Below are 10465 nucleotides of genomic sequence, written 5' to 3'. Positions count from 1 at the left end.
CACTGCCTTGGTTACTTTTTATTTCTTAGACAGGGTCTTCTCTAGCCCAGTCTGGCTCGGATGTTATTGTGTGGCCAAGGGTGACTTCAAACTGAATCTTCCTTCTCTACTTCTCAAGTGCTAGGATTACAGTTGTATGCCATCACGCCAGTTTTATGTGGCGCTGCAGATCAGGTGGATTGGCACTCTACCAGCTGAGCTACATCCCCAGCCTGTCCTTTATGATCCCTCACCTCCATATGCCGAGTCCATTGCACCAAGTCTGGGGTTCTGTGCGTCCTCGAGTCCCCTAGGAGGAAGAATCAAAGGGGACTCACTAGGGAGGAGTTAGGCGTTCACAGACTCTGTTCCCAGTCAATATTTAGAATCGTGGGTAGAGCCACTAACCGGGGAAGTGACATGTGCAGTGAGTGCAACCCTTGGCGAGAAAGAGCCTGATGCAATTCAGTTGCTGGAAACAGGGGACCCAAAACAAGGAAGTACTCCATTCACCCCTAATAAAGGAAAAGCTACGCTCTGAACACCCCTTTTCTCCATTGCCAGTCCGGAAGAGGGCAGAAACTGCCTTCTCTGGCTTCCCAGAACAGCAAGAGGAAAGGAAGTGGCCTAAGCAGCCAGCTCTCCTGGGCCACACACACCCATCTCAGGCCTGCCTGAGCGTCTGGAGCTTGGGGGATGGGAGGGCAGCTCACCTTCACCTCCACGGTCTCCCTTCTCCTGCTCTTCTCCCAGCCCGTCTCTCCTCCGAAGCTGGGACACCTTTGGCTGCATGGTGCCAGTGCGGAGCGGACAGCACACAGCTGTGGTCGGCCTTCTTCCTTCCTTTCTTTCTCTACCTACGGAACTCGGAACTCGGTCCCACTCAGATCTGACAACTCTAGGGACTAAAGTCCTTTCCGGAGCCCGCTGAGGGTTAGACAGGTTATCTGCAGGCCGCGTTTCTCATACCCTGGCTCTGCCTGTGGCGTTCACAGCTCGCTAACCCCAACCACTAGGATCGGCTTCACGCTATTGCTATTTCGCTTTCGGGAGTGAGTCTGTGCATCGGGTCGTGAGGGGGACTTTGCCTCCCCGAGGCTTATCACATAGCTTGGCTCTTCCTGGCTCTCTCTACCAAGACTGAAGGTCAGGGAGGGACCAGAAACATCTTCATGTACCTTGTAGTCATCTTTCTGAGGGCACACGATGAGGCCTGTAGAGATGTGTGTGCAACAATATTTTGTCAGGGGCTCTATTTGTGTCATGTGTGATGTCGAGGCCCCTCAATGTCAGCTCTCCCCTACATCTTGGGTTACCACAAAAGCAGAAAGGCCAGACATGCACTTATTCAACAGTAAATAGCGCCAGGGGTTGCCTTGCCTACCTGTGTCACTTCCTACCTATGTAACTTCAGGAAAGTGGACCACACTTTTTAAGCTTCTTCTGAAAAAAAAAAAAAAATTATGGGACAAAATGTCCCTACCTCACCGGGCGATTGCCAGCACAAATAAGGTCGTCTGGATACCATAGAGAGCCTGAGCACATTCGTTCCTTTCTGGTAGACAGTAGGGCTCTGGGAGTTCTACTTTGGCAAATTCCTGCTGGGGATTAACTATTAATCCTCCTCCTCCATCAGTCCAAAGGTCAGTGATAGAAGCAAGGTTGTAATCACTGTGATCTCAGACCGAGGCCAGGATCTCAGTCAGTCCCACCAGGGAGCTCCTGGTGGGTATCTGGGTGAGGTTAAAAGGCTGGCTTGCGGCCTGTGACAGTGGCCATCTACTGTATTCCAAGGGCAACGGGAGAGACTGACTGTGCTCTACAGGGAAGGTAGAAACACTATGAGCAATGGGAGAAAGTGAGCATGAGGCTCCAGAGCTGAACGAGACAGACACAGAGACCAGAGACATAAGCCAGAGACGCCCCCAATACTGTTTTATTAGTACACAAGCCAACAGCAATCTTTCTGACTAGCTGTGTAAAGGCCCAAGGGTGACAGGGACAATGGGGCGGGGCGTGAAGGTGGGTCTTGGGTTCCACCTTGGGTCAGTGGGTCACTTCACATAGAGCTCAAAGGACAGCCCCGTGCTCCTGCTGGCGTCCCGGAGGCTCCCACAGGTCTTCACCCACTGCTCCTGGCAGAGCACTGAGCACTTCCTTGGCCATCTGGAGACACTGGCAAAGGCTGGCCCATCGGATCCACACACCAGCAGGGACCACGGCGATTCCCCTGCGAGGAACGACACTGGGGAGAGAGGTGCAGGTCAGGGTGAGGTCCAGGCTTTGAGCAGGAAAACATCTGAGAGTTCTTAGTTCCTTTACCACTCTGCTAGGCCAGAGCAATAGCTTTCAAAATGCAGTTTCAGTCAACAGCCCAACATCACTTATGTTAGCAACTTGTGTTCACAGGCTAGCCCAGACCTACTGAGTCAGAAAATGCAGAAAGGGCTCCCCAGCCGGTGCTCAGACGCCTTCAGATGATTCCCCAGGGCTCCCGTTTGAGGAGGATTCCCCAGGGCTCCCATTTGAGGAGGCCACCGCAAGGCCTTATCCTAGAAGAGACTTTAAGTCTCCCATCGCAATAGTTGGCCTTTGTTTTTCTTTCAGATCACATTAGAGATTGAGCCCACAGTACTGCTAAGCAGAGCTTTGCTAACGAGCTATAAACTTCTTTTCATTTTACTTTTTGTTTTGAGACAGAGGCTCGTGAAGTTTCCCAGGCTGGACTTGAACTCACTCAAAATTCTAGGCACCTACCTGGTCCAGGCTTCCTCAAGTCCATGGAAAGATCTCCTGTGGAAATCTCCAGCCCTCTGTCTTCCTACCAGCCCTTCACTTGAAGCCTAGGCAAGTCTTGAAGTTACAATCTTCCTAATGCTGCTTTTCATGTCTATGTGGGTCTTAAAATTGGAAGAAATAGTTGTGTGTGTGTGTGTGTGTGTGTCCTTTTTTTTTTTTTGGTTGCTGTTTAGTTGGTTGGTTTTTATTTTTCCAGGCAGGGTTTCTCTGTGTAGCTGTCCTGGAACTCACTACATAGACTAGGCTGGCCTCGAACTCACAGAGATCCACCTGCCTCTCTCCACCACCGGGCTGTTGCTTTTGGAGACATCCTCCAGCAGAGCCAGCATCCTTTATGCAGCATTGCATCAAGTACCCTTCCTCACGGCCGCGCAGAGAGCTTGCACAGAGGAGAGGCAGCGTCTTCTCACCTGCTGCTTTCGGTAGAAGCCTCTGAGGTCACAGTTTGGCACATAGAGCCCACGCGCTCCACCTCGGAAGACCTCAGTCTGGAGCTGCTGCAGTACTGAATCCAAGTGTCTGCGGCAGGGGCCCTGGAGAAGGACAGGGATGGATGAGGATGGTACTCAGGATTCTAGGAGCCAGACTTCCTCAAATCCAGTGGAAGTCTCTAGCCCTCTGTCTTCCCTTCCACCCCTTCACGCACCATCTCACTATCTTGAACAGAATTGGGCCTTATAGGGGCAGCAGAGGTCCGTGGATTCTTCTGCCGGTCTCTGTGGCTCATATCACGTGAGCGGGAGGCACCTCCTTGGGGTTTGCTCTCCTTTGTAGTCTCCTCTGTGGCCACAGGAAGGATGGGAGGGGAAATCAGAGGTCAGTCAGAGCAGAGACCAGCAGCCCAGGAACCTAGGTCTACTTCTACTAGTAAAAGTGAGAGGGAGTGAAGGATTCAGTCTCTCCTGGCTTTACCCTAACTGCAATTTCTTCCTCTAACAAACTATACTGCTGGGTATGGTGGTGTGTGCCTATAATCCCAGCATTTGGGAAGCCTAGGTAGGAGAATTGCCACAGGTTCATGGCCAGTCTAGTCTATTCAACAGGAGCTGAAAAGATGGCTCAGCAGTTAAGAGCACTGGCTACTCTTTGAGGGGAACAGAGTTCGATTCCTCAGCTCCCTCACGGTGTCTCATAGCAGCTGTTTGTAACTCTAGTTACTGGAAATACAATCCCATTTCTGGTAATCATGTGGTACACAGACATACACGTACAGACAGACATACTTGCCGGTAAAACACCCACACATGTGAAATAAAAATAAACTCCTAGCTGGGCGATAGTGGCATATGCCTTTGTCCCAGCACTCAGGAGGCAGACTTGTGAGTTTAATGCCAGTCTGGTCTACAAAGCCCAGGATAGCCAGGACTACACAGAGAACACGTCTCGGTCTCACCCCCCCCCCCACAACCCTCCCCAAAATCCCATGAGTACAAAGTAGTGTTGGCTATTTTCAACCTTCAGGCTTCCTTTGAAAAGACCTGCCTATTCCACTAGAGGCCAGAAGAGGGCACACCAACCCAGGAAAATGGTCAAAAGATCAGTGGATTTGTACAGTGTGTGTGAGGTGGTGGTGGTGGGGGGTAGGGGGTATCAGTAAGGATCCAGTGGAATGTTTGTCCCTGTTGTGAGCCCTCAGTAAGTCAGTCCACCCTTCCCAGCCCTGAGATGTTAACTTTGAGGGCCTTACATGGGAACCTCTTCCCTTTTGTTTCAGCTCACCCCTAGTGGTCTAGGAACACTTGGGTTCAACCCTTAACCAGGACGAATTGAAGGCTGCAGAAGGGGCAGGAAATAAAAGGTTTCCAACCTGCAGGGTGCACCTGGCTCTGAGGAACTTCTGGGGTCCTGGGAAAATGCAAGTAAGCCATAGCTAGGGAAAGGCTGGGCTGACGCAACATGACAAAAGATAAGCTCACATATGTTCCTACTCCATTCCCTCTGCAGTGTCAATGCTGTTGTCTGTCTGGGTACCACATCATCCTCAGACCTTGTCCCTTAGTCCCCCCCCCCTTCATTTAATGCCAAAGTGGGATGATGCTTCAAACTGCCTTCTCCAACCAAAACACACCTTCTCAGATGAGCCCTAGAACCCTGGGCTCTGACACTAGAAACTGGAGCTTCAACCCCTCACTCCAGTGTGCTCCTGTATGTGTGTGTGCTTATGTGTGCCCCTGTGTGTGTATGTATGTGCGTGTGTGTGTACAAATGCACATGTGGGGGGAACTCATATACACATGTGCATGCATGTATGTATGTGTGTGTTCATGCATGCATGCATGTATTCTTGTGTGTATATTCATGTGTGCATGTGTGTGCCTCTGTGTGTAGGCTGGTGTGTGTGTGTAGGCTGGCCTGAGATTATGTAGCCAAGGCTGATGCTGACTGACCTTCCCGCCTCCACCCCTAAGCGCTGGAATGACAGGCCTGCACTGCCAAGTGATCCAAATTCATTTTTCCTCCCTTTCTATGGAAAAACCAGGGACTTGCTATCTTCCATCTCCCATTGCTCTTCACCCCCATCTTTGGGGTGCTGACTCACTCTAGTTCCACCCACCCAATGACTCAGTTTTCTGTGTTCATCCCTGGGATAGGGTGGGGCTGGAGGGCATCCAATTCCTACCAGGTTTAAATCCTAAGTCTGATTTGGCAGATTCCTTCTCTTCCCACTCCTTTGGCCCTCCCCAAGCCCTCCAGGGCCTGCTCACCGCCCGTGGTGTCCACTGCCCCCGTGCCCACCGCCCGCGGTGCCTGCTGCCCCTGGTGCCTGCTGCCCGCTGTGTTCACCGACCCCGGTGCCCACTGCCCCTGATGCCCACTGCCTGTGGTGTCCCTTCACAGTGGCACTGAAGAAGGAGCAGGACACATTTCTTAGTGTGTGGAACTAGAGTCTGGGGTTCCCTTTCCTCTTCCTCCATAAGGAATCTAGGTCCTCTCTCCAGTGTGAGCCTGGAAAGCCATGCCGTTGACCCTGCGGGGTACAGAGGAAAGCTGAAACTCAAACCCTCCATCCTCCACCTACATAGGCCTCTTTCCCTCAGGAGAAAATAGATAAGGGGAAGGGAGAGCAGCGGAGGAGAATTCAGACATCTCTCTTGCTTATTCTAAGGAGCCCCAAGCAGCCTCATAGCTGTCTCCTGATGTTTCCACCTCACATTCCACTCAAGGCCCAGGAGGAACCAATGGGCCAGTCCCAGAGGCTTGAAAAGGCTGCCCACCTGCATCTGTCCAGATTCCTTTCAAGAGAGACTATCTCAGGTGGGCAGGTGGGAAGAGGGAAGAGACATGAACTCACCCGACGGCCCTCTGGCGCGTTGACAGCGGCCCTGGCCCATCAGCAGCGCTCTCAAAGGTGCCTCTTCGTTCTCTCGGGGTTGGCACTGCAGTCCCGGGGCGCACTTAGGGCTGTAGACCCCGCACGGTTGTCCCTCTCTCCTGAGACAGCCTCCGGCTTCTGTACAGCCGTCTGCCGGCGACCCCGCGTCTTCCTCCTCCACGCAGCCCCCGCGACAGCCAGTCTGCACCCCCGGCCCGCAGCCGGGGCACCCCGCTAAGGCGGACCCTGAGCCCGCAGCGAACAACAGCATTAGCAGCATGAGCAGCGGCTGCGTGGGCAGCCCGTCCCAGGTCATGGTCAGAGTTTTTGTCCTGTACACTCCTTCCAGAGAGTCCAGTGCAGCTGCTGCTGCAGGCTCCTCTTTAAGAAGCAGAGGTTTGGGCCCGGGCCCCTTAAAAGCCAGGTGAAGGGGGCGGGGAAGAAGGCAGTCCCTTAAGTGGGTGGACTGGAGGGCCACCCACCTGGGTCCACCGGGCTTTTCCCTCCCTTCTTCTTCTCCGCCGCTGTTTACTTCCCAAATTGTTCTGATTTTTTTTTTTTTTTTCTTCTTGCTTTTGTTCCTGGGAATCTCGCCCGGAATTTGGGAGCTGTACATCTGGCTAAAGGGATTGTGGAGTAGGGAGGAGTAAAGGGGAGGACGGAGAAGGTGAACCGTGAAATCCAGTTAGCATGAGCGTATGTACAGGGAGATGAGGGACCTGTAGGTAGCATGAGAAGATTGGGGTGGGGGACGGTGATAAAGGTGACCCGAGAAGGGATAGTATGGGGGTGGAGGTTGGGGTGGGGGGACGGCGCATCGTGAAAAAGATGTGTATAAATGCTAGGAACGATGCCAGGCATATAGGCAGAAGCTCCCACGGAGGGTAAGAAACAGACCCAGAGAGAGGAGACTGAGTTGCTAAAGCAAACTGGGAAGGTAAAATAAAGACTCCTGGCCCGTGTCTGTGAAAAACAAAACCATAAAAACGTAAGACCTAGCCTTAGAGGCAATAATAGAAAAAGCCGGGGCTGCTGGGGGTAGAATGAAGACTGCTTTATGAAAAAATACACCTTGAGTAAATGTAGAAACCCTCAGAGACCCCGGAGCTGAGCTGGGGGTGGGCGGTAAAAGTAGGGGGCTGCATTCTAGATGCATTTAGGGACAGTGGTCTGGCCACAGACTAGGCCCCACTCATCTCTGCGCTTCAGATTAGCTTGTCTCTCCGTTGCTCTTTTCCTAAAGCCTGTCTCCTTTCTATAGTAGTTTTTTGGGTCTTCTGGAGTTCTCAGACTGATCTGTGCCCGTGGGATTTGGGAAGGAACTGGTCGGAGAATTTCAGTACCAGATCGCGCATTTGCCTCCGCTAGTTGGCTGCTCCTGTTCTGCCCATCCAAAGGCTGTGCCGGCTCAGCGCTAGGCAGAGTCCCACTCAAGGCAGGGGTGGGCGGGTCCTCAGCACTCCTGTGGCTCTCAAGAAACAAGTGGGGATTGCTACGTTGGACCACCCCGCCCGCTCAATTCTGAGTTACGCAACAACAATCTCATTCTTTCCTAAAACAAGGGCTCCGGACAGTGACTAAGTTTAAATTCTGGGCCCCCAAGCAAGAATGTCAGCACCGGCTTCCTGAGCTTTTAAGCAGATACAAAAATAATAATAATAATAAAAAAATTAAAAAAAAAAAACCGCCAGTGGCTTCTCTGAGATTTTAGGATTTAACAGAGTTTAGAAAGCGATGTTTTCTCCGTTGCCATGAGATACGGATGCTGATTGAACAGGCAGGAAAAGGTGACTGTTATCTTCCACCAAGGCCCTGGAGCCTCCTGTCCATGTTCTGACCCCAGAGTGAGGAGCGTGGTTCCCGTCCAAGCCCTTATCCCTACTATTTATTTACTTTTTTCATTGCACACGTATCTAGCTGGAGTCTTTTTTTATGGACTCAGGTGATAAGTATTCTTGGCGATGAAATGAACCAATTCAAGACAAAGTAAAGTATAAAAGCAGGTGTACTGGGGGCAGCTCCCAGGAGAGTTCACCCACCGCACAGGAGAGGAGGGTGACGTCATCCAGCCATCCAGCGGAAGGAAACAGGCGGGAGGGGGAAGAAAAGGAGAGAAAGCCATGAGCAGGGAGAGAAGCAAGAGATGCAGAGAAACAGAGAGGCCGAGACAGAAGAGACAGAGACACACAGAGAGACAGAACTGAGGGAGAGGAAGCACGGCCCCTGGGTTGGAAAATTCCAAGTAGAGGGCAGGGTATGCCAGCGCCCTGCTCACAGGTAGGGACTGAGGGACGGTGGGAGGAAGAACCTAGAGGCCAGGTCCACTTTGGTAAGGGAAATATGCACCTCAGCTGCTTGTCCCAGGTCTGAATCCCAGCATCCCATTAGCTGCTTCTGAATATGATGGAAAAGACAATGGGAAGATGGAAAGAAGGAGACTCCTTGTTGGGGTCCCAGCGGGTCTTTTGAAGAAGCTGTACTCCACCTTTGAGAGAAATCCCAACTCTTTGCTAATATCTAACGTCCACTATTCTCTCATGTTCCTCCCTAGGTCCCCTCCCTGTGGTTCTTGTCCCCCCAGACTCCCCCAGTGCTCTCTCTGTCCCTCTCTGCAGGCTAGCCCACCCCCTAGCACCCACCACGACCCTCCCACCCCCAGCTCTCAGTCCCTGCAGGCTAAGCAGGGCTGCACTTACCAACCAGCAGACACTTTCTCTTTCCCCATCTTTCCACTCTGAATGCCCAGAGATTCATGCCATCCCAGCCGGGGCGCAAGCCTCCTTGCAGACAGAGGTCCTTGGGTTCTGCTTTTCTTTCTTTTGGGATGCCTTGGTACCCAGAGAAGAGGCACGGAGCTCGTGGTGTGGCAGGCCCTTGGGCTGGGGTGTGGAGTTTTCATGAACACCTTTGCTGAGGGGCTGGTGCCAAAGCTTTGGTAGATTAGCCTTGGGCTATGATGTAGGTTTGTTCATAAACTTGGTATGACCTTGTGTCACAGGCCACACTCATTGCTGAGGCTTGAACCTCACGTGTCCCCATGGCATCCTCAGGCCTCAGGCATGAGCTTCTTTTGGTAACTCAGGGTAGAGGGAGAGGGCTGCCTGCGTTATTTTCAGCTTTAAGGTTCACAAGAGGGCTGATGAGATGGCTTGGCGGTTAAGAGCACTGACTGCTCTTCCAGAGATCCAGAGTTCAAATCCCAGCAACCACATGGTGGTTCACAACCATCTGTAGTGAGATCTGGCGTGTCTGGTGTGTCTCTGGTGTGTCTGAAGACAGCTGCAGTGTACTTACATATAATAAATAAATTAAAAAAAAAAAATAAAGGTTCACAGGAAGGCTGCATACCTGGTCCAGGACAGCTCAGAAATGAGGTCCTGTGAGAGGATGCAGGTCTGCAGTAGGCCTGTGGGGATAACCCTAGCGGATGGATGTCCAGCCTATTTTCGGCCCACTGGTCTTTCACATCCTTTGTACCTATTGGGCTGAAGAGATGTCCTAGTTGAGTAATGGTCTCTTTCTCAAAAACCTTTGAAAGGAACTCTGTACATACCTTCTCACCATAGAGCTCAGCTCCGCTTTTGGCATTCCCAAGGATAGAGCCCTGTAATTACACACTGATCCAGCTGTCAGGTCACCTTCCCCAGAACCATTGACAGTTTCTCATCCTAGTGCTTGATCTGAGGTGAGGGCAAGTGAAGGTGAGGCATAGTAGCTTTTTCAGAGGTAATGTCTTTCCAGGTTCCCAGGCTTTCCGAGCTCGATTCTTGGGAGATCTAAACCCTTTCTGGATTCTGCCACCTCTTTTTTTCTTTCTTTCTTTCTTTTTTTTTTCTTTCTTTCTTTTTTTTTTTTTTAGATTTTATTCATTTATTTTCTGTGAGTACACTGTAGCTGTCTTCAGATACACCAGAAGAGGGCATCAGCTCCCATTACAGATGGTTGTGAGCCACCATATGGTTGATGGGAATTGAACTCAGGACCTCTGGAAGAGCAGTCAGTGCTCTTAATCATTGAGCCATCTCTCCAGCCCCGTGAATTCTGCCACCTTTTGCTGTTTTATATATTGAATGTATCTTTTAAATCTCTTCTTCTTCTTCTTCTTCTTCTTCTTCTTCTTCTTCTTCTTCTTCTTCTTCTTCTTCTTCTTCTTCTACCTCTTCCTCCTCCTCCTCCTCTTCCTCTTCTTTTCCTTCTCTTCTTCTCTTCCTCCTCCTCCTCCTTCTATACTTCCTTTTAAAACAGGGTTTTTGCCATGCAGTGTTGGTGCATGCCTTTAATCCCAGCATTTAGGAGGCAAAGGCAGGTGTATTTCTGAGTTTGAGACCAGCCTGGTGTGCAGAGTGAGTTCCAGGACAGCCAGGGCTACACAGA

The 10465-nt window shown here is 51.3% G+C and overlaps 2 protein-coding genes across 5 annotated transcripts in view; both read right to left on the bottom strand.

Annotated features, from left to right (window-relative positions):
- The window catches only part of Soat2 (sterol O-acyltransferase 2), a 13436-nt gene extending 11891 nt beyond the window's left edge, over window positions 1-1545 (bottom strand). The window contains exons 1-4 of one of the 4 annotated variants that reach the window (XM_029548165.1): window positions 1505-1545; window positions 1364-1422; window positions 693-1192; window positions 234-289 (exon numbers count right to left, since the gene is read on the bottom strand). In XM_029548165.1, the coding sequence (XP_029404025.1) occupies window positions 234-289; window positions 693-771 (135 nt within the window). In that variant the 5' untranslated portion in view covers window positions 772-1192; window positions 1364-1422; window positions 1505-1545. Of the gene's footprint in view, window positions 1-233; window positions 290-692 lie in introns of all 4 variants that reach the window. The other 3 variants (XM_029548163.1, XM_029548164.1, XM_021217151.2) reach the window with 3 other exon arrangements.
- Window positions 1546-1888: 343 nt separating this feature from the next.
- On the bottom strand, window positions 1889-6784 carry Igfbp6 (insulin like growth factor binding protein 6). Its single transcript, XM_021217337.1, has 4 exons — window positions 6071-6784; window positions 3425-3558; window positions 3189-3311; window positions 1889-2224 (listed from the first exon to the last, which is right to left on the bottom strand). The coding sequence occupies exons 1-4, from the start codon at window positions 6705-6707 to the stop codon at window positions 2102-2104; spliced, it is 1017 nt and encodes a 338-aa protein (XP_021072996.1). The 5' UTR covers window positions 6708-6784; the 3' UTR covers window positions 1889-2101.
- Between the last annotated feature and the right edge of the window lie 3681 nt (window positions 6785-10465).

The sequence above is a fragment of the Mus pahari genome, chromosome 17 (genome assembly GCF_900095145.1).
Source record: "Mus pahari chromosome 17, PAHARI_EIJ_v1.1, whole genome shotgun sequence".
Taxonomy (NCBI): Eukaryota; Metazoa; Chordata; class Mammalia; order Rodentia; family Muridae; genus Mus; species Mus pahari.
This window is presented reverse-complemented; position numbering and strand designations above follow the sequence as displayed.

Coding starts and splice junctions, on each gene's coding strand:
- Igfbp6 (XM_021217337.1), bottom strand. CDS start 6,707: ATGTACAGCTCCCAAATTCCGGGCGAGATTCCCAGGAACAAAAGCAAG. Junction 3,559..6,070: donor ACGCGCCAGAGGGCCGTCGG/GTGAGTTCATGT, acceptor CTGTGGCCACAG/AGGAGACTACAAAGGAGAGC. Junction 2,225..3,188: donor GCTTCTACCGAAAGCAGCAG/GTGAGAAGACGC, acceptor CTCTCTCCCCAG/TGTCGTTCCTCGCAGGGGAA.